Source organism: Oryza sativa, chromosome 8 (genome assembly GCF_034140825.1).
Source record: "Oryza sativa Japonica Group chromosome 8, ASM3414082v1".
Taxonomy (NCBI): Eukaryota; Viridiplantae; Streptophyta; class Magnoliopsida; order Poales; family Poaceae; genus Oryza; species Oryza sativa.
In genome coordinates this window covers 4,523,192-4,545,198 of record NC_089042.1, presented here as the reverse complement: position 1 = coordinate 4,545,198, position 22,007 = coordinate 4,523,192, and the positions used below count along the sequence as shown (strand labels likewise).

General features: G+C 41.2%; 5 protein-coding genes across 5 annotated transcripts; 1 reads left to right on the top strand and 4 right to left on the bottom strand.

Moving 5' to 3' along the window:
- The first annotated feature begins 32 nt into the window (after positions 1 to 32).
- LOC107281897 (protein Rf1, mitochondrial-like) lies at positions 33 to 443 on the top strand. The gene has a single exon (XM_015793710.1). The coding sequence runs from the start codon at positions 33 to 35 to the stop codon at positions 441 to 443; it is 411 nt and encodes a 136-aa protein (XP_015649196.1).
- Positions 444 to 462: 19 nt separating this feature from the next.
- Positions 463 to 3,008, bottom strand: LOC107281896 (uncharacterized). The gene is made up of 4 exons (XM_015793708.1): positions 2,663 to 3,008; positions 1,603 to 2,117; positions 1,042 to 1,226; positions 463 to 946 (listed from the first exon to the last, which is right to left on the bottom strand). The coding sequence occupies exons 1-4, from the start codon at positions 3,006 to 3,008 to the stop codon at positions 463 to 465; spliced, it is 1,530 nt and encodes a 509-aa protein (XP_015649194.1).
- A 1,082-nt stretch (positions 3,009 to 4,090) lies between these two features.
- On the bottom strand, positions 4,091 to 6,877 carry LOC107281879 (disease resistance protein RGA5-like). Its single transcript, XM_015793641.3, has 3 exons — positions 4,850 to 6,877; positions 4,523 to 4,655; positions 4,091 to 4,402 (listed from the first exon to the last, which is right to left on the bottom strand). Exons 1-2 carry the CDS (start codon positions 6,749 to 6,751, stop codon positions 4,545 to 4,547), a joined length of 2,013 nt encoding a protein of 670 aa, XP_015649127.2. The 5' UTR covers positions 6,752 to 6,877; the 3' UTR covers positions 4,091 to 4,402; positions 4,523 to 4,544.
- A 655-nt stretch (positions 6,878 to 7,532) lies between these two features.
- Positions 7,533 to 8,057, bottom strand: LOC136351417 (disease resistance RPP13-like protein 4). Its single transcript, XM_066303510.1, has one exon. It carries the CDS (start codon positions 8,055 to 8,057, stop codon positions 7,533 to 7,535), a length of 525 nt encoding a protein of 174 aa, XP_066159607.1.
- Positions 8,058 to 9,022: 965 nt separating this feature from the next.
- LOC107281895 (disease resistance protein RGA5-like) lies at positions 9,023 to 20,956 on the bottom strand. Its single transcript, XM_066303336.1, has 4 exons — positions 20,134 to 20,956; positions 11,834 to 13,901; positions 9,631 to 9,780; positions 9,023 to 9,164 (listed from the first exon to the last, which is right to left on the bottom strand). Exons 1-3 carry the CDS (start codon positions 20,952 to 20,954, stop codon positions 9,691 to 9,693), a joined length of 2,979 nt encoding a protein of 992 aa, XP_066159433.1. The 5' UTR covers positions 20,955 to 20,956; the 3' UTR covers positions 9,023 to 9,164; positions 9,631 to 9,690.
- Between the last annotated feature and the right edge of the window lie 1,051 nt (positions 20,957 to 22,007).

Sequence of the window (22,007 nt, the reverse complement as noted above, 5' to 3'; positions counted from 1 at the left end):
ATTGCCTGTTTGATGAAATGCTGGATCAGGGGATGTCGCCTAATGTTGTGACTTACAGCTCAATCGTCGCTACCCTATCCAAGGCTCAAGCAATGGAAAAGGCTAGGGAGGTCCTTACTAGGATGGTCAAGAATGGTGTTATGCCTGATTGCATCACGTACAATAGTCTTTTGCATGGATATTGCTCATCGGGAAAGCCCAAAGAGGCCATTGGGATTTTCAGAAAAATGTGCAGAGATGGTGTTGAACCGAATGTAGTCACTTATAACATGCTCATGGACTATCTCTGCAAGAATGGAAGATCCATGGAAGCTAGAAAGATCTTTGATTCTATGGTCAAGAGGGGCCACAAGCCTAATAGTGCTACATACGGTACTCTGCTTCATGGGTATGCTAGTGAAGGATCTCTTGTTGAGATGCACCAACTCTTGGATGTGATGTGATGGGTAGCCGTCTCCCATTTTATTTCGAAGACGTGTCTTCACAATTTTCATAGCTGAAAAAGCTCTCTGTAGTTGCAGTTGACACTGGAAGAGTCAAGATTAATCTTAACAATCTATCCACCATTGGATAGGAACAACTTTTCCCTGTCTTAAGAAGTCCACTTGTTATTTCTGCAAGAGATGGCAATATGCTCAAGTCTGGATGGTTGCAGACATCAAGTTGAAAATGTGGTAGTTGGCACTCCAATTGAGCTCTTTCTTGACTTGAGAAATCAGCAGGATAATACTTCTCTACAAGGGTGCATACCTTTGCCATGTCAAATGACTCAAGTCTTGACTCCAAGCAAACACACAGGGCTAACAGATCTGTAGCTTGAGAACCGAATCGGTCTTCTAGCTCAATCATTTGTTGATCAATTGCAACATTAAACACATCAACTTTGTAATAGTGAAAAGCTGTAGTGTTGTCATTCTTGTTTTGAGATTTTGTCACATCAACATACCTGCAAATTTGGGAACATAAATAAGAAATAAAAATCTACAAAAATAACAGTCACATATTGCCATTCATATTTAAAACCTAGGCAGAAGAACATACTTGTTATTCAGATTCGGAATATCAATCTCATGCTTCTCACAAAAAGATTTGACCTCCTGGACAAGAGGTTCCCAACCCTCATTTCGCAAATCAGCAAGCAATGCTTTTGTGTTAGAAACAGAATCCAATGCATTTAAAATATCAATAGCTTTCTTTTGGAGTGTTTGGCATAGGACATCAGTGATCTTCATAATATTTTCCATCATGAGAAGAATAAACACAAAATCAAACGTGAAAATCATTCGTAGGGCACCTGCAGCATCTCCCCTAGAATACTTTGTAACTGAACAATTATGTGCAATGCTACGAAGGACTGAAATTGTGGCACCAAACATTTTTTTTAAGCTCTGAATCGATTTATAATGGGAACTCCATCTAGTGTCCCCTGGCCTTTGTAGAGAGCCCACCTGATTTGCCCCTCGTCCAGTATCTATCAAGCTCTCCCAATTCAATTTCACGAGCAATTTCTGTGGTTTGGTTTGCTAACAACTCATCGTTGCGCTTTGGAGAAGCACTAACAACATTTATTATGAAATTTGCATGCTGAAAAAAATTGTGTACCTCTTGTACTTCCCTTGATGCTGCGACAAGAGCCAATTGGAGCTGATGAGCCAAGCAATGGATGTAGTATGCATATGGGCACTCATTGAGAATTAGAGCCTTCAATCCATTCCATTCCCCTCGCATGTTACTTGCCCCATCATAACCTTGACTTCTAATATCTTGCACATTCAAGTTATTACCAGACAAGACCGCACAAATTGAGTTCTTAAGAGTCAACGCATGAGTGTCACTAACATGAACAAGATCAAGGAAACACTCTTTTATAAGCCCTTCTTTGTTGACAAACCGTAGAACTATCGCCATCTGCTCTTTCTTAGATTCATCTCGAGCTTCATCAGCCATTATGCAAAACTTGCTAGTGCCAATTTCTTCTCTAATTGATTTTTGCACTTTTCGAGCAACTATGCTTAGAATTTCCTTTTGGACTTCAGATGAGGTATACTTTGCATTTTTTGGAGCATTTTCCAACACAACTTCTTTAACCTCCTTATTATATGATGCCAAAAGCTTATCTATTTCAAGAAAATTACCTCGATTTATGGAATTCTATTTCAAGAAAATTACCTCGATTTATGGAATCTAAAGGTTCATCATGGCCTCTAAAGGGACACCCTTGAAATGTTAGCCACCTATCATATAAACAAAAGAAATCGTTAGATACTTAGATTTATTATAAATGCACTGTTCTAAAAAAATATTGAAATGAATTCATGTTATTACCGAATGGAATCAATAGTAGTAGTCAGCCTTAGTCTTGCTATTGCAACTATTTTGTCACTTTGTCTAACCATCACCTTGTCAATTTGAGCCATACTATTTTTGAGATTATTAAAGCACCCAACTGAATAATTATGAGCTGAGCTAGCATCCCCCATGTGTTTTAGAAAAGAACACTCCTTTCCTACATTAACTTTCTTCCAATTTTGAAACCCATTGACTGTGGATGCATTTGATCCAGCCTTCCCAGTTGGCTTCTTTGAAAAGATAAAGCATGTTAAACAATAAGCACAATCTGTGTGGCGTGAATACTCCAGCCAACAAAATTGTTTAGACCAACTGCTGCGAAATCGACGACGGTGCTTAGCATCATTCAAAGGATACTCTTGTTCTTGCAAGATTGGTCGAAAAGGACCCTCAGATATATAAAATCTTCGAGCTTCATCTTGTTGATCAGCAGGAAGTTCAAATATTTGAGCCCGTTTCCCTGGGTCCCTCTCAAATGCTGTAGCTACAATTTCCTGCCCCTGTTCAGCTTCTAGTGATGGTAGTGTAGCCGCATTTTCATTAGCAGCTTGCAAATCAACTGGGTCAATATCTTGGGCAATGATTGGACTAGGATTTTCAGTGGAGTTCACCCTTGAAACAACCGGGTTATAATAGCAATCGATTGTCTTTCTCTTCATCTTGCTTGAGCAAATAATGTACGACTGAAAATGTGAAAATGTTCAGATTTCAGAAGTGAACTTTTTTAAGATAATGTTCAGAAGTGAAATATGAGACACAGACATACTATCAAGGAAACAATAGTGAAACAGTGGCTGATCTGATTAATTGATTGGGAAATAGAGAGGAACCAAGGAAGCTCCAAAGCTGGAGCCTGGAGGAGATGTAGACATACATACATACATACCTCAGTCAAGAGTAGGTGTAGTGCGTTCCAGGAATTTAAAGTCATTTGGGTTCGCCGGTCTGCAAACAAGGTGGTACATAGCCTAGCCAAAATGTGCCTGACAAGTGAGGAGTGTTCAACCTGGTTTTCAGTTCCACCTTTATGTATTTCTTCTCTGTTAGTTGAGGACTGTAACCCCTTAAGCACTGATTAGTTGCTTTAGGCTTGAAGCCTGTTTCTCAAAATAAAAGAACAATTTGTACCATAATATATAGGCAATTCTTCTAGGAAACGAAGAGAAATTCATGTTACTTTTTAATGTCAATCTGTGGCATCTCTAGATACCTTTAACGCTAAGACAGACATATTTAAGCTTCTTGCCTCCAGGTAAAAGCAGCATACATGTCAACAAATGCATATATTAATGCTGCCATGCAGTTTTTTTCCTTTTCCATAAAAACAGCACTATATATTTTCTCATTATTCTATTATTTTAATATTTAAATATTTTTACCAGTTGGTATAAAATTTTATTCTCATTATTCTATTATTTTAATATTTTTACCAGTTGGTATAAAATTTTACCTAAGTAACAACTGTTAGAGTGCGCAACCTGGCCCACCAACCATAGGCCACCCAGGTCACATAGGGCCTGCTCTGTTACAGGCCTAACCGAAGTCACAACTTTAGGTCTTGTTAGAGTGCGCAGCCCGGCCCACCAACCATGGGCCACCCAGGTCAAGGCCTGCTCCACCACAGGTCCAACCGAAGCCACGACTTTAGATCCTGAACCTACACAATCCAAAAGACTAGTCTGATGGTGAGGATTGCCCCCACCTTTTTAAGTCGTGCTCCTCTATCATCAATTACAGATGTGGGACTAAACCCAACTCACTTTATTTATATGAAGAATTATAGAAGCACCAGGTTTAACAGATAGGTACATACTTTAAATCACCATTCGACTCAAACCAACACAGAGCAGCTCCAAATTGTACACTAACAACCACAACAAACAAAGACTTCAACAGATACTCCAAGAAATTTCAATAGAGTTGTAGAAATTTATAGTGGATTCGCTGACTCCAGCTCTCTAGCAGCTAGCACACAAACTGCACCTTTCATAGCACACCATCTGCAATTCATTCCCAACGTGTTCTTCACTTCTTCGTCTTGGTTCGTCTCATCCTGTTTGATGTGCCAATACATGGAAATGAATGAATATGAGTTATTTTCTTTATGATATTGTGGGATCATATTGACATGAAACATTGCACTGGTGGAATCAGTGAGAGAACTCTCGCTCACCTCTTGAATTTACCATTTCTGTCTAGAAGAGGCCCCGTGCCCGCGCCATATTGTTTTGAATCATTTGCTTCACCCTCGACTTAAGCATTTCTTGAAGGAGTCTCTCAACCGATATTCCATTATGTCGATTCAACTGCATCAAACACCATAAGAAAATTGACCCAAACATGGGAGTAACAAGTGAGGGATAACATATATTAAATGTGGTATTAAATATCAAATTACATAGAATTTGCAGGATGAAAGAAAGAAATGTAGGACTAGTAACAACTTAGAGGATGAAACGAATCAAACGACAAGTCCTAGTATTTCTTACAGGTGACTTACAATTTTGATAAGCCCATGGAAAGTTCCAATGTTTCCATAAGTTTTTGCTAGTTCAAAACTGCAAGTGACACGGTTCGGAAGCGCCTTAACGGCGGCTTTGATGAGGAAAGCAGCATTTTTGGCATTGCTATCTTCCCTATCAGCCTCTGGATCATAGTCTTTGTGACTAACTGAGCACCCATAGATATGGACCTCAACCTTGTTGAGGGTGGAGAGGTGCCGGATGCCGAAATTGGTAGCACCATTTATGCACTCCATCTCATGAACACAGAACCTAAGCTTGAGATGTTCAAGGTTTGGCATTGATCCTTCTTCAAATTCTGGTGTGGTTCCACAAGATATCATGACCAGGCCAAAATATTTCAAGCATCTGAATCCTTTATAACCAGGGATAAAGATCCTCCCATCGGTGCCGTAAAAGGTTTTTAGCTTGAGAAAAATCAAGGTTGGTATTGCTCCAAGTATCTTAACATCTTCTGCTCTTAGACAGTAGATATAAAGCTTTAATTCCTTGAGATTTCCAAGTGAGCTCATCCAATTTGGAACCTTACAGATGAAACAATATGTGATGTGCAGCTTCTGGAGGCTACAAGTAGTAGTAGGGCAGCAAGATTCCAGTGAAAGTGGGTAAGGACCCGGCCAAATGTGGATATTGCCGATATATAGATTATGAACATTGCATGAAGAAATTAAAGCATGCATATAACTCTGAAGGCCCTCCTCATCTTGAACAAAAGACCAATCAAAATCCCATTTTACCTTCAACATCCTCAGCTTGGTTAGCTGACTAAATTCTTGCAAGCATTCCCACTGTTGGTGGAACGACACGAAACCAAACTCGCTTAGCTCTTCCAAGCTCTGCAACTTTGCAATTGTTCCTTTAGGAAATCTAGCTAAGTGAGAGATATAAAGCCGGGCCAATCGGCGAAGCCTTGTGATAGCTGAAGGCAGTTCTACAACTGACACACCTAGTAGGTCCAGTGTTTCTAGATTCTCCAACCCTCCTGTTCTTGCAGTGAGCACAAAATCTAATAAAGGGGAATTTAGACGCAAGTACCTCAGATGTAACATCATTTCGATATGCGCCATGTGATGGTTGCTTCCTAAGCCCCAGTTTCCTCCTAGGTCCCAATTATCTTCTTGATCCATCACACGAAGAGCTGTGAATGCTGACATAGGAATTCTCCCAAAATCACCGAAAAGAGTAAGCGATCGAACATGAGAGAGAACTGGGCCTGTTAATCTGGCAACCTCCTTTTTGTTGTGATTATTCACATGAAGCCTACGAACCCTGACCTTGTTTTCTGAAACAAGCCCTTGCTCTGCATCATCATTGAATGGGGTAACAAAATTCTCTTCAGAAGCCTTGCATGCGAGGAAATCAAGAATGATGCCATGAACTTGGCATGCCTTTGCTTGACCATGCTTTGAACCAACTGGTTGGATCAAGCATCTATTGATAAGGTAGTTAAAATAGCGTTCACCAACTTCATATGAAGTTAACCCTTGTTCTTCGAGAATGAATCCTTCCGCGATCCATCTATTTATCAAACGTTGTTTGTTGATCTCGTAATCTTCTGGAAATATGCTTAGGTACAATAAACAAGCTCTTAAATGGTGAGGAAGATCATAGTAACTGAGAGATAATATACTTTTCATGATATCATCATCTGGGTCCTTTGCAAGTACAGAACCAATAGCAGTTAGCACCCTTTTCCATTCATCTTCTTCATTCTGATCGGCTAACAAGCTAGACATGATCATAATAGCCAATGGAAGGCCGCCGCATTTCTGTAATATCCCATCAGATACTTTTTCCAATTGAGGATTTGGCAAATCCTCGGAACCAAATGCTCTTTTGAAAAACAACATTTTGGAGTTTTTGAGGCTAAGAGGTTCCATTCGATAGACATAACCACCATCATGTGAACAACATGATGCAACTGCGGAATTACGTGTTGTTATAACAATTCTGCTACCACATGTGTTGTTGAACAAAGCAAGCTCAATAGCTTTCCATGCTTCTGCGTCCCTCACATCATCAATCACAATGAAGTACCTATTATAGAATTTTAGCAAAGCTAGATATCAATATCTTTTAAGCATATAAAGCCGCCATCAGCATTAAATTAATTGAATATAGATGATCAATTGATCATTTCTATGAAAAGTATTTGCTTGCAGCTAGCTCAAGTCCACTTGATTTGAAACTAAAGAAGCATAAGTTAAGCACAGGATTGCCACTAGTCTCTAGCACATATTTACACTCTTTGTGAACAGAAAAAAGGCAGTAGATTGTAAATATATATTCAGATAACTAATTATAATTGCTCAATAAATGTGTGCAGTCCATGTCATGATCTGTTTAACGAAATGTAGAAAAGTACTCCCACCATATTTAAATATATGACACTATCAACTTTATTTGGTCAAACTTTTAAAATTTTGACCATCAATAACTCAAAATATTTCATTTAGAAACATTAAAAACATATGAATAGTTTCTTCTTATAATTACTTTTACAATGTTATAATTTTGTTAAATATTATCATTTTATTCTAATAGAAAACTAGTGGTTAAAGTTGTACACCAAAGACCGAATAAAGTCAATAGTTTCATACTGTCATATTAAATACAGAGGTAGTAGTAAAGAGTACATAGCAGTGTTACAAATTACAAGGTTTACCTTTTATCTTTTAGGTAGTCTCTTATCCTATCAATGAGTTTCCCTTCGTCATCTGATGTGTTATAGGTGATCCCTAGGTTTGTATGAATCATTCTCAAAATCTTTTCTCTACAGAGATTTCGAGACAATGACAAAAAAAATGTGCACTGAAATTGGTCTTCCAGCTGAGAGTAGATTTTGATGGCAAGATTAGACTTGCGAAGACTTCCAAAATCTGCGAATGTCAGTACCTTGAGATTTTTCTCACCTTTCTCCTTGGTAAACCAATCAATTATATGTTTCTTTGCGCGATTGACTCCCACAAGTTTATCAACTTCATCATAAAGCATCAGCATGCGAGGATCAACACCAAAAGTGCTAGAATTGGATGCCACATTGACAGAATTATACCTTTTGTGCCTCTTGCTTCCCTCCATTGCACATTTCTTGATCAGTTCATCGATCGCATCAGCGATCTCAGGGCAAGCCTTCAACTTCTTCAATTTGCGGAAGAACCATGTCGAAGGCCAGCTCACGCACATTGTGCCGCCATTCCCTCTTCAGAGGATCGAGCCCATCATCTGCATCTGCAAGCATCTCTAGCACAGGCTTCATGCTTGGTTGCGCGCAGCGCCTTTGATATTCGTGTACTCTTCAAGAAGCTTGGAGAGCTTGGGTAGGAGAGTGTTCATCACCCCTGTGGAAGCATCCACATGCATTGCCGCCATTGCTCTCCTGTGTCTGGATTCTATGCTACATGCGAGCTAAGGAAGTGAGAGTGTGATAATGTGGTAGTGTGATTATGTTCAGTTGATATAGGCAGCACTCCTTTCAAAAGGGAGAAAAGGAATTGTCTATTTGCATTCAGACAGAAGATGATACACTACACCAATTGCAGCTGCTTTATTTTTCTAAAATCATAAAAAGTGTCCTTTCCATCTTTGTCTCGATTTTCTATTAGGCAACTTGTTGAAGTGATAATTCACATGTGCATGTCATAATAGAAACTAGCAATAAGTTTTCTCTTGTGGGTCTCTGGTTTGTCACCTGCAAATATTTAGTTTGTAGTTGTCACTGGTCATAATGTGCCTGGATTATACAAAGTTTGGCAGCAGCTTTGTCAATTAGCTAGTGGCTTGACCTCAAGTTGTTGTATTATATTTAGTTGATTTATTTTGATTTATGTCCAGTACAATCTGTTAGGGCCAATCTCCTTTTAAAAGAGATGGCAGACATCATATGCTCATGCAGAGAATAATTGATATTCACGCCTATCTTGATCTACTTTGATCAATCAGAGATATTACTGTACAAAATTTTGGTCACTTTTTTATTTCCCAAAACTTCATCTGGAACTGTTTCCTTGTTATTTGTGATTTGAAAAAAGGAAAAAAAGTGACAAGTATTTAGAAATAGGGAATAGGTTGTTTTAATGAAGAGCAATGTTGTGATGACATCACCATCAGATGTGTGCGTATTCTGACACTATCGTTAAACATCTTCTCATTCCTACAATCAAAGCATGGACAAGTTGTTTATTCATTATTTGTCATGTTTTTCTCTTGCTCTACGACATTGATGGAATCGGTAATGCCCTTTCCATACTCTATGCTCAATCGATCACTTTTGTACATCCATCTTCTGTCCATCTGCAAATTATGAAAAAAAATAAAAGTTATGTATATGTAGCTAGTTATTACACGGAAATTGTAGTAATAATTTATTATTATCTTGGGAGCATTTTGTTTTTTCTAGAAAAATAAAGAGCAAAAATTCTCCCGTCTTGCTCTCTTTTCCAAAATGTAAACCATACACTGGGTTAATTAGGATAGCTGTTCTTCGAATACCCTGGGGGTATTTATACTATGGATTATCCGTAACGAAGCACAACCAAACCCCGTCAAAGAATGAGGGTCATCGGTGATAGGCTTCACACTCATCTTTGTCAGGCCGTAACACTGGGCCCATCACAGATGACCCTCATCAGTGACGGTGTTTTGTTTTGGCCCATCACCGATGAGGGTCATTGGTGACATGCCTAACCCAGAGGACTAAGATACATCCTCTCTCGGCTTATTGTGACAGGGTTTTTTGCGGCCCGATAAATATGCGTACCTTTGTAATGGACCGATAGCCTCCGTCACAGATGGGCCAATTGGGATGCCCGGTTCTGTACTACTGGCTCTCGCTGGCGATGCCACAAGCTGGGTAGCTAGCCAGCGATGATAGAAGCCGATCAACAAAGGTTAACGCGAGCCATCTGTTCTGCACAAATGAATTATAAATTGGAAGTCGAATATGGGTATTGGATTAAATGTCTAACACACAATTATAATCAACGGTCAGATTAGATCTCTACGACTTTACTACCACTATAGTAGTGGGAGGTACTGTAAAAGACCCTCTATTTATAAGATTTATAGCTGCTAAAAATTTTAGTACGTAAATAATTAGTTGCAGCAAGTAGTCAGAAACCATATTCATGAAGTTAGCTGCTAACTTCTACAGCTCCAAGAAAGAAATGCAAGTGAAAACAATCATGAATAGTCTTTGTCGTCCCAATAAAACTTTATAGCCAAACAGCCATTATCAGCTCCAGCTCTACTGTGGAGAGGGGTGCCCGAACCTTAACGATTACTCTCTCCGTTCTATTTTAAGTGCAACCATAACCATAAGTTTTCACGTCCAACTTTGATCGTTTGTTTTATTTGAATCTTTTTATAATTAATATTTTTGTTGTTATGAGATGATAAAACATGAATAGTACTTTACAAGTGACTTATGTTTTTAAATTTATTCAAATTTTTTTTAAATAAGACAGACGGTTAAAGTTGGGTGTGTAAAACCATGGCTGTACTTAAAGATGGGATGGAGTATTGAAGCTGTAAATTTTAGAGTTGCAGCCCTGCCATGCCAAGCAGAGTCTTAATACTGCAGCCCTGCCCAGCCGAATCGAAACGGCTGATTTGCTGGCCGCCGGCGGCGAAGCCCCATGGAATTATCTTGAATCGCTGATGAACTTATACGAACATCCCTAACTGCTTTAACTGAACCTACAGGAAAGCTCGGGTGTTTCCTCTTGTACTCAAAACACTGGAAGAAGAATGAAAAAAATATATAAGCAAAAGATTGAAAAATAAGTACACTTAATGTTTCAGTTTTTTTCCGGTCTTTCCAAATGTGCCCAAGAGATAATAAAATTGTTACAGTTTCCACTCAATAAACCCCCCCCCCCCCCCACCCATCCTCCGAGTTCCATCCTTTTTTATGTCTCTCAGTTTACCACCATTTTTTTTCTCAACATGACCATGTTACCCTTATCTCATAAGGTTGAACTTCAACCAAATTTTAAATTCATTTAGAATTCAAGTTTTAGTTTTACAATTTTGGATAAAATAACAAAAAAAATGGTGATTAGGGTAATGCACCTCCCCATTGTTCTTTTTCTGTTGAAAAAAAATAAAAATCAAACTTTGGTTTCAAGTTTAGTTTGATCGAAATTATTTGAAAATATATATATTATTTTAATTTTTTTAGAAAATTATAAAAATGAGTAAATATTTATATGGTTTGATTTGATTCATTCCACCTCTTCTTTTTTTTCCAAAACTAAGGAATTTAGGGGCATTTATTTTTGTGCGGGGCAAACTTATCGCTTATGGTTATGAGGGGCATTATGTTTATTTTGAAAAAAAATGATTAATTTATGGTAGTTAACTAAGCGAAATGGTATGTACTGAGGATGTAGCAAAACCCGACATACTAGTAGAGATTGAGCAAGAACTTGAGGGGCACATAAGAAATTTTCTCTATAACTTGTAAGGTACTAAAATTTCACACTTGGGGGTACCTAATTTTGGTATCTCTAAAGTTATTATAATTAGTGATACCTCTCATTATCCATTGTAAGGATGGTAAAAGTACCCAAATTAAAAACCTGTCCCTAATTTAATTACGGAAATCAAATACATTGAAAGTTTCCAAAAGAGTTTTAAAACTTTAAATAATATTGTCTAAATTTAAACAAATTTTTGTAAAATATTTTTGATTTCTGTAATTTCAGACAACTTCTAAATTTTACAAAATGTTTAGAATCAGCTAAAGTGTGTTCAAATTTTAATTATAGAAGGTGGTTCAAGGTAAAGTAGTCTTTTGAAAAAAAAAAAGTAACTAGAGTATTCTAGAGCAAATGCTATAAAATTAGAGTGCCCTAAAATAAATACCACAAATCTGAAGTGTCTTAGAACAAATTTTGCCATTAATTAAACGGGCACCAAATATTTTTGTGGTATCCCTACAATTCTGACTGGAAACTTACCGATGGACAAGGCACAATAGCAGTGTTCAGGTTGAATTTGCATGTGGGACGGTTAGGAAGTGCCTCAACGGCAGACTTGATGCGACTTTCAAAACATTTGACAACGTTAGCTTCGCCGTCATCTTCCATCGGACTGTCGTCCGTATCTTCCGTCGTCGGATGGTACATCCTTCTGGTGTCAGGTATAAAGAAGCAACCAAGACCAACCTCAACTTCGGTGAGGGTGGACAGGTGCTGGATACCAAAATCAGAAGCACCATTCACAGACGCCGTCCAAGAATGCACAGGGAAATTAATCTTGAGATGCTCAATCTTTGGCATTGCCCCAGCTTCAAACTCCAGCTCTGTCCCACAAAGGTCAATATCTAGAGAGAAATATTTCAAACATCTGAATCCTTTGTTGCCACGGAACGTGATCCTCCCATTGCTGCTGTATAGTGTTCTTACTCTGAGTAAAACCAAGCTAGGTATTGCTTCAAGGATGTCAACATCTTCAGGCCTCATTCTGTAGAAATATAGTAGTAATTCCTTGAGATTTGCAAGGGAACCCATCCAACTTGGAAGCTTAGAGATGTAGTAATGTGTGATGTGGAGCTTCCGGAGGCTACAATTATCACTAGGGGGGCACCATGATTCCAGTGACATTGGGAGATGATCTGGATCATCCTGTCGGTGGAGGATACAAAGATGATGAAGATTGCATGAAGATATCAAAGTTCCAATATAATTCCAGAGGTCCTCGGCTCGCTTCCTTCCTTCCAAATCATCTGTAGTACTACTGCATCTTACTTTCAGCGTCCTCAGCTTGGGTAGCTGACCGAATTCTTGCAGAGATTTCCCTTTCTCGCAGGAGACGACACCAAACTCCTCTAGCTCTTCCAAGTTCTGAATCTTTCCAATTACCCCATCAGGGAGTCTAGTGTTGTGATGGACATATAGGCGGGCCAATCGTTGAAGCCTTGTAATAGTTGATGGCAATTCTTTGACTTGACATGCAAATCGCATGTCCAGTGTTTCTAGATGACGCAGTTCTCCAATATTTCTTGGGAGCTCAGTTATCGGACACAACATTCCAATACGCAAGTACTTCAAATGGAGCAGCGTTTCTACATTCGCAAGAATAGGATGGTTGTCTCCCATGTTTTCACATTCTTCTAAATCCAACACACGTATAGCTGGTAAATCCACCAAAGGAGTTTGCATGAAACGCCCAAATAAAGTAAGTGATCGAATATGAGAGAGATCGATTTGGCTTGCTGATATGGTGGCATGGTCTTCACTGATATTCATGACACTTAGCCTACGAACCCTGCGATCCGAAACTTGGCCAAAATCTGCAGTATCCAATGAGGTGACAAAATTCTCTTCAGCGGCCTTGCACGCGATGAAATCAAGAATGATGTCATGAACTCGACATGCCTCTACCTGACCATACTTTACATCAACAGGTTGAATCAAGCTTCGGTCGATGAGATCAAGGAAATAACGCTCACCAACTTCGTATGTGCTCCGGCCTTGCTCTTCATGAATGAATTCTTCTGCAATCCATCTATTTATCAACTGTTGTTTGTCTATTACATAATCTTCTGGAAATACACTTAAGTACAACAAACAAGTTCTTAGATGATGAGGAAGATCCAGGTAACTGAGAGATAATATCTTTGTCATATTCTCAACATCAGGATTTTTTGCAAGTGCAGAGCCAATAGCAGTTAGCATCCTGTCCCATTCTTCTTTTGCATGTTGATCGACCAGCAAACTGGATATAGTATTTATGGCTAATGGTAGACCACCACATTTCTCCAATATCCCATGAAAGACTTCTTCAAGATGAGGATACAATAATTCTTCAGAACCGAATGCTCTTTTTAAAAACAACCTTTTGGAGTCTGCAAAGTTAAGTGGTTCCATTAGGTAAACGTAACCGCCATCACAACAGGAAAATGATGCAACTGCAGCACTACGTGTTGTGGTGATAATTCTGCTACCACACTTATTATTGAACAGAGCAAGACGGATAGATTTCCATTCTTCCGTGCCCCATAAGTCATCAATTACAATAAAGTACCTGAGACATGATTTTGACAAAGAATTATTCAATTGGCGCCCAAAACATATGATGTGAAAATTCTTTGTTCATAGGTAACATGAAGTGCAGTGGGTCTCATTAAATAAATATTTGTCATTTTGAATATGCATTTGGTCAAACTTTAAATGAAGATTGGTTTTCCCATCTATTTTGGTTCAAAATGTTAAGGATATATATGTAGCGGACAATTTAGTCTTTTCACATCCTTGTATGTATATTAGAGCTTCTCTAACAGACTATCCAAATCGAACTCTCCAAACACACATATAACCAACTCTCTATCTGATTTGACTAGGCATACTAGTTACTTAAGGGCTGTTTGGTTTGTGTCTTGAGGGTCATGCCTGAGAAAAAACTCACGCCGGACAGGCAGCGTTGGGACTTGGGAGAAGCAACACTTTGTGTGTTTGGATCGTGCACAAGCCCTGAAGAATAATAAAATGTCAAAAAGCAACTTTTACCAACGCAAAGTATGAAATACGAGCAATTTTATAGTCCTTGAGGAGGTACCAAATTTACAATAGAAAAAATGGTACCTCATGGTACCAAGGTATTATGAGGTACGTACCATGAGGTACCAAATTTTACACTAAATTTTTGGTACCATATGGTACCTCCTCAAGGACTGTAGAATTGCTCATGAAATAAATGACACATGCATCATTAAGAGTAGTTGCCTGAAGCTCAGGCGTCCAAATTCGATGGCCTGGTTCAAGCTAATAAAGTCGCCTGAGGATTTAGCATGCTAATGAAGAGTCAGGTCAGGCTAGCTCAGGATACAGATTTTTTTTATTTTTTAGACTTTTTAATGTTTTAATTTTATTAATAGACCTTTCCAAAAAATATTTCTGAAAATTAAACCTTTTGGAGTGGCAGGACAACGCTGCCACGCCAGCTACACGTGGCGTGATAGAGTTATTTCGCCACGCCAGGCGGGCTGGCGTGGCCAAAAGGTTCAAATTTGAAAATACTTTTAGAAATGGTCTATTAATAAAATTAAAACATAAAAAAGGCTGAAAAAATCTAGGATACACCAGGGAACAAACCAAACATGTAGTTGTTGGAGCTCAGGCAGCGCTCCGGCCAGGCATACAAGCCTCAGGACGCGAACCAAACAAGCCTGTGGGGTATATGATACCTTGGTACCCGTGAAGAAGCCTTTGGGCCATGAGACATTGGGTGAGCCAAGAGCCCTAGAACCATGTGGCTATCTTGTAAATTAAGTAAAAGATATTCCTGGGATAAGAAATAAATCACGGGGATCATGCATATCTTTTATAGATGAGAATAGAGAGATCTAGTTGCAATCAACTAGATACTTCCTTGTAACCCTCCCCCCACATCCTATATAAGAGGGGTAGGGGTCCAGAGATTGGGGATGATGGCCACAACTAGTGCCATACTCCAACATATGTGCCCATGTGCTATTCCAATGCCGTGCTGCGCATATCTACACAAATCCAATTTGCATACAACTGGACTAGGTATTACCTTCAATTTACATACAACTAGACTAGGGTATTACCTCACATCAAGAGCCTAAACCAGTATAAACATCTGTGCCACCATCTCTCCTTGATCTTGCGTACCCGATAAATTATATTGTCGATTATATAAATCGACGGTTGGCGCGCCAGGTAGGGGTGCGCTTGATTTTCTTTTTTTTTCAAGGAGGAGATGGCATCTTAGGGAATCACCTTCGTGAATCCCACCACCTTCCCCACCACCACCATGTTCTCCTTTGGCACCTTCGACTTCGTCTTCGACGCCTCCGGCCAAATTCAGCAAGTCAGCCCCGGCGTGGTCGTTTCTATCCAAGACATTCGATTCCCTGCAGGAGCCAGGTTTCGTTTTGGAGAACTGAACTTCACTACCAACAAGGCCGGCGTACTCCGACCCATGACTCCCCGTGCTTCATCCCCAGCCGCGACGTCCCTAGTGCCTTTTGGCCTTGCCAATTTCACTGCCGTCGCCGCCAAGATTGGCCACGTCGACAACTTCTCCGCTCGCGGCAGGGTCACCACAACTCCACCAAGGCGACCCGGGCATCACGGCCGATCCAAGCATCGCCGACCCTGACTGCCTCGGGAGCTCGGGTCCCGATGGGTCGGATTCCTCGACACGTCCGCGTGCCTCCCTTACTCGCGGTGGAAGAGAGCTCCAACAACACCAACTTCCAGTCACAAGCCGAGTGACATCTTCATGATACTTCAGTCGGAGACTGACGCCGAGCGACAGGAGCGCGGAGAAGAAGAACGACGCATCAGGCAACAGCAAGAAGAGCTCACAAAGCGCATGGAGGAGCTACGATAGCACGGCCGAGCGACTCAGGAAGCCATTCTCAAGGCCAAGCTAGGCGAACACGACGTCTTCATGACCCCTCAGCACAACATCGTGGCGACCAAGGCGCTACTTGACAACATTAAGTTCCCTGAAGACTCGGCAATTAACTCCACGATCGGGCAAATCAAGGCAATGGTCGAAGCCGCTACCGTCTAGCACATGGCGACGCCCCTACCATATCCACAACCGGCGCATCGACGTCTAAATAGCCATCTTGTCCGCCCACGGATCTCCGCCAACCCTTGCAAGCGGGGAGCTCTCATCCAAGCCTTCGTCCGAGCAATCTGCGAGATAGGATCGAATCCAACCAGCATCTCAACATCCAACCAGCGTCTCAACGCCGACCTGCGCAACATCATGAACGAATGACGCCGACTACGGGAGGCGGAACGGCTACGCATCCACAACATCGAAGATGAAGGGGGGCCGCGACGCGCCAAGACCAGGCCAAACGGCTGCATCGTCGTTCATCGTCCACTCCACGAATACATCGACCTCTCCCCGGAGCTAAGACGCTGTCGCGACGACCTGTTCAAAGGGATCCCAGCCTTCACCAAGCCACTCCGCGGAGTATAATGGCCATCTAACTTCAAGACGATGGGCATCGACAAGTACGACGGCAAGACCCGGGACAGACTCCAACAGACTCTTCAGACTCTTCATTATGAGTCTATGACAACGGGACCCGTATATCGGCCTTGAATACCCTTCCTTCTCCTTCCTCCTCTTTTCTCCCCTTTCCCCGAGCCATGCAACGGCTATAGCCGAGCCCTCCCTCACCGGCCCCTCTACCACCTCGTCTCCCATCTCACTAGCAGCGCCGCTCTCTTCACATTGCCATTGCTCATCCCTTCTTCTCTCACTCCGGCGCTCAAGAGCAGGCGGCGAGCGGGAGGCAGCGGCGATGCTCGCTGTCGTTATGCCCTGCCGCTGCGGCCACGGGTGGATCTCATGCCGATTGTCCCGCTGCTGCCCAAGTCGAGGGCGAGAAGCGAGGCGAGATGGGCGGAGCTAGGGGTGCAAGTGGGCTTATCCACGAACCCGCTTATAGGCAAAATTAGTATGCAAACTAGACCAGCGGGTTACCTATTAATTTGACCTATAAATGGGTTTATAGATCGACCCACTTACATATCTATATGCGGTAAACCGGACCACGACGCGAAAACCCATGATTTATCATTTATTTGACCTATAAGTAAACTCGTGGGTCAGCCCGCTTGCATTCCTAGGCGAGCAGATGACCGGGAGGAGGAAGGGGTGGGGGCGATGGAGGCCTGAGGCGGAGATATTTACGACGGCGGCGACGGCAGGGCTGGGTAGCGACCGTGCTGCTGCGTCAGATGTGGAGGTGGCGGCTGCTCGAGGCTAGGGATTTTTAGCAGTGCTTCTACTCGTGGGCGGGCGTGACGGCTTCGACGGTGCGACGATACTGAAGTCATGGTGTACGACGGTGTGTCGGTGTTGGAGGCCACCTTCTTCACTGGCGGTGATAGGGGATCGATGCAGGGGAGGCCGATGGAGGTGCTGGAGATGATGCTGGAGATGGTCGCGGAGGATCAACGGTTCAGACCCCTCGTCCCCCGCCGCAGGCCGTCATCCACCGTGAGTCTAGTGGTTACAGTGACCTGAGTAGTACCCCAAGGTTCTGAGTTCAAATCTCCTATGGAGCGAATTTCAGATTGGGTTGTTTGCAGGGTTAAGTTCCCTATTTCAATGGCCGTATATATCTGGTTGGATATAGAGGCCGGGTAAAAAATACCCTTCTCTAAAAAAAAATAATAAAAAAAAATCCACCGCGAGCTGCCTCGTCATCCGCAGCCGTCGCTAATCGTCGCCACCCGTCGTCCTCGCCGCCCTTCCTGGTTCTCGTCAACGCCACAATCGTCGTCGCCCGCTCGTCGCGGCGGCCTGTCCAGGTCGTCGCCGGGATCTTGAGCTTCGGCCGTCACCGCCGCCGGCCGGCAGGGCGCCAGATCTGGTGTCTTCTCTAGTCGTCGGTCTCATCTGGTTGCCCATCTTTAGGCAGCAAAACCACCAACAAGCAGCAGCCCTCTTTTTGACCTCCCATTGAGATAGCAGTAGCACTGTAGCAGCATATGCCTTGTCGTCTTTCATCTTCAAGCAGCAAACCAATAGCAACAACCAACAGCAAAGCAAAGGTTTATCTGCTCATTTTTCTTCTTCCTCTTCAGATCTGTTGAGTTTAGGCTCAAATCAAGCCTCTGCTCCTCAATCTGCAGCAGCAGCAGCAATCCTTTGTTCTAATCCTCATCAAGCAGCAACCACACGTAGTGCTGTTCAGTTCATGTTCAAGCACCAATATTCTTCTTGCAACTGATTGTTATGCTAGTTGTTTGCTGCCATCTAGCACATGTTTTGCTATTGTCCACTGCTTGGTGCTGCTATATATAGTACGGGGTGTTTACATCAGGGGTGTGTAAAGTTTTAGCGTGTCACATCGGATATTACGTAGGGTGTCGCATGGGGTGCTCGGGCACTAATAAAAAAACTAATTACAGAATCCGTCAGTAAACTGCGAGACGAATTTATTAAGCCTAATTAATCCGTTATTAGCAAATGTTTATTGTAGCTCCACATTGTCAAATCATTGAGCAATTAGGTTCAAAAGATTCGCCTCGCAAATTAGTCGCAATCTGTGCAATTAGTTATTTTTAGACTATATTTAATACTTCATGCAGACGTTTAAACGTTTGATGTGACAAGGTGTAAAATTTTTATGTGGGATTTAAACAGGGCCTATATTTCTTGATATAATATCTACATTGCTACTACCATGTCCTGCAGAAAAACACTAAATCAGCCGATGCTGCATACTGTCTACTAATATCCATAGGTCTTTTCCTATTGTATCATTGTGTTTCTGCTTGGGTCAGGCAACTGAAAACCAAGGCATACAGCTCCATGTCCATGTCCATCTAACTGATATTGCATTTGGTCCATCCGCATCAACTGTTCTTCCATATATGTCCAGTATCCACCTTTCATGCTAGCGTCATTTACTACTACTTTAACTCATTTGTTATCCATTAAGTCCACCCCAAAGTCTATTGCCTATCATCAATTCGTCGAAGTCATTCTACTCTAGCCTCTCTTTCTCTCTTCACTAGCTTCATGTCAAAGCTAGCCTCATCATCATCAACTCCCATCGGAGTTAACCATCATCATCAACATCCTGTCGAAGCTCAATCATCAGTTCACTAGTTCCATGTTGAGCTGGCCATCATCATTAGTCAAGGATCGAATAACAGTTTGTGAAGGTCCGTCATCATAACCATCAACATTTCTAAATCTATGAAGGTTCGAAGAACAGTTTGTGAAGGGCCTTCATCCTCTTCATCATCATATCCATATCTCCGAATTAGTGGATGGCTGAAGAACGAATTCGTGAAGGATTTAAAGTACCAAAGGGGCTGAAGAAGAGTTTGCGAAGGCTCCAAGGTCCTCTTCATTATTATCTAAAAAAAGGTCCTCTTCATTGAGGAGGGGATGGATTTTCATCTTCATCATCATTCAAGAGTTGCACACTTCGACAACATCTTCAAGCATTGCGTTTGGACTATCCTAGTGTTTAGTTGTAATTTCCAAATGCAACGTTATTACATAGACGTTGCATTTGAGTGACGGTGTTAAGGATATATGTGTAGTGGACAGTCTTTTCACATTCTTTGTATGCACTTTATATATGGTCTTTGCCTAAATCAATCTATACACTAAAATTCCTAATTCCAATCTCATCTCTCTCGTAACACAAAATATGCATGTAAATGCTAATGTTATAGGAATAAGCTACAGGATTAAGTATATGTTCTGCTAACATTTTGATTTTTTTAAGAAATAAACTAACCTTTTATCTTGGATGTACGTTCTGAGTTTATCAACCAATTGGTGGATATCGCCATCCGGTATTTTTCCAGTGGGTAACGTCACTCCTTGAGCAATCTTTCTTAGAACCTTTTCCAGATTGGGCTTTCGAGAAACTGAAATGAAAGCCGAGCACAAAAATTGGCTTCTGAGGGCATGGTACACTTGGTTTGCAAGAGTAGTCTTACCAAGACCTCCAAAACCAACAATTGACACCACTTTAAGTTGTCTGTAGGAATCCTCATCCTCATTGGTTATTAACTTGTCAATAATATGCTTTGTTGGACCCTCGATACCCACAAGTCTGTCAACCTCCACATAAAGTGCATGCAGTCGAGGATCAATGGCAAAAGAACTAGATTTGGTCAGCTCCTGATTCACAAAATCATACCTCTTGTGCCTCTCGCTTACCTCCATCACGCGGGTCTTGAGTTCTTCGATCTCATTGGCAATCTTATGGCGAGCTTTTAGTTTCTTGAACTTGTGAAAGAACTCCTTGAACCCGGTCGATCCATCGTTGTTGTGATCAACGCGAGACGTGAAGGCATCAATGCAATCCTCCATGTCGTAGGCTAGCTCACGCACCTTGTCCCTCCAATCTTTCATTCGAGGGTTGAGCTCTTCTGAATCCGCCAACATTTGGAGTGCAGCTCTCATGGTACTCAACTCATCTCTTATGAACATAATCTTCTTGTGCACGCGTACTCCCTTGAGCTTGGTATACTCTTCCTCCAGCTGCTTGGAGAGCTTGGAAAGGAGGGGTTTCATCACCCCCGTGGAAACGCTCACAATAGCAGCCTCCATTGTTCTCTGATGTGTGTGGGTAATGTGAGCTGGGGAAGGGGAACATTGCTAGGTTAGGTTGGTTTGGGGTGCATGTGTACTCAAAATTTTCAACGATATGATGTGTCTCAATCAATTAAACCAAAAATATAATACTTCCTCCGTTTCATATATTATAAGAATTTCTAACTTGCTCGTATTCATATATATGTCAATGAATCTAGACATATATGTGCCTAGATTCATTAACATCTATATAAATGTGGCAATGCTAGATATATATGTCAATGAATCTAGACATATATGTGCCTAGATTCATTAACATCTATATAAATGTGGCAATGCTAGAAAGTCTTATAACCTGAAACAGAGTAGGCAATAATTAACTAATGCTCGTATGGTGTATGAATTTCTTGCGCACTCATTCTTTCATCAGCCCAGTGGAAGCTCTGACAAGAGCAGCCTCCATTGCTGTACGATGCGTGCACTATGAGCTCCAGTGAAGCTTCATCTTGTTTATCTTTGCACCAGCACCAATTACTATAAGCATGTTAATTACGGTGTATACTAAATTTTTGCAGCTTATAATATATAGACGCGTCAAGCTTTTTTGACTATGTACAAAGAAAATGTCAATGAAAATACGGCAAGTGAGGTAGTTGTGCATTAACATCTATAGAGTTGGAACCAATCTCTATCTTTGACAATTTCCATGTACATACCTATCCATGAAAGTGACACACACCCTCCGTTTAAAAAAAAAGATCAACTCTAGCTATGAATCTTGACAAGCAAGTATCCAAATTTAGAGTTAGAATTGAGTTTTTTATGGGACGGATGGAATACACAACTAGTCATGCAAATGTGCAATGATTGGAGCCAGGACAATATTACCATCCTTGAGAAATTACTGGAAAGTATATATCAAAGTTTTTAAGTATAAAACTTGAAACCTTCAGGTATTAAGTACATCGAGGTAAAAAATAATTAGTGTAAAATTTAGGTACCTCGAGGTACTTTCTCAAGGACCGTAAAACTTCTCGAAGGTCAAACTAGATAGGTATTTGAATGAGG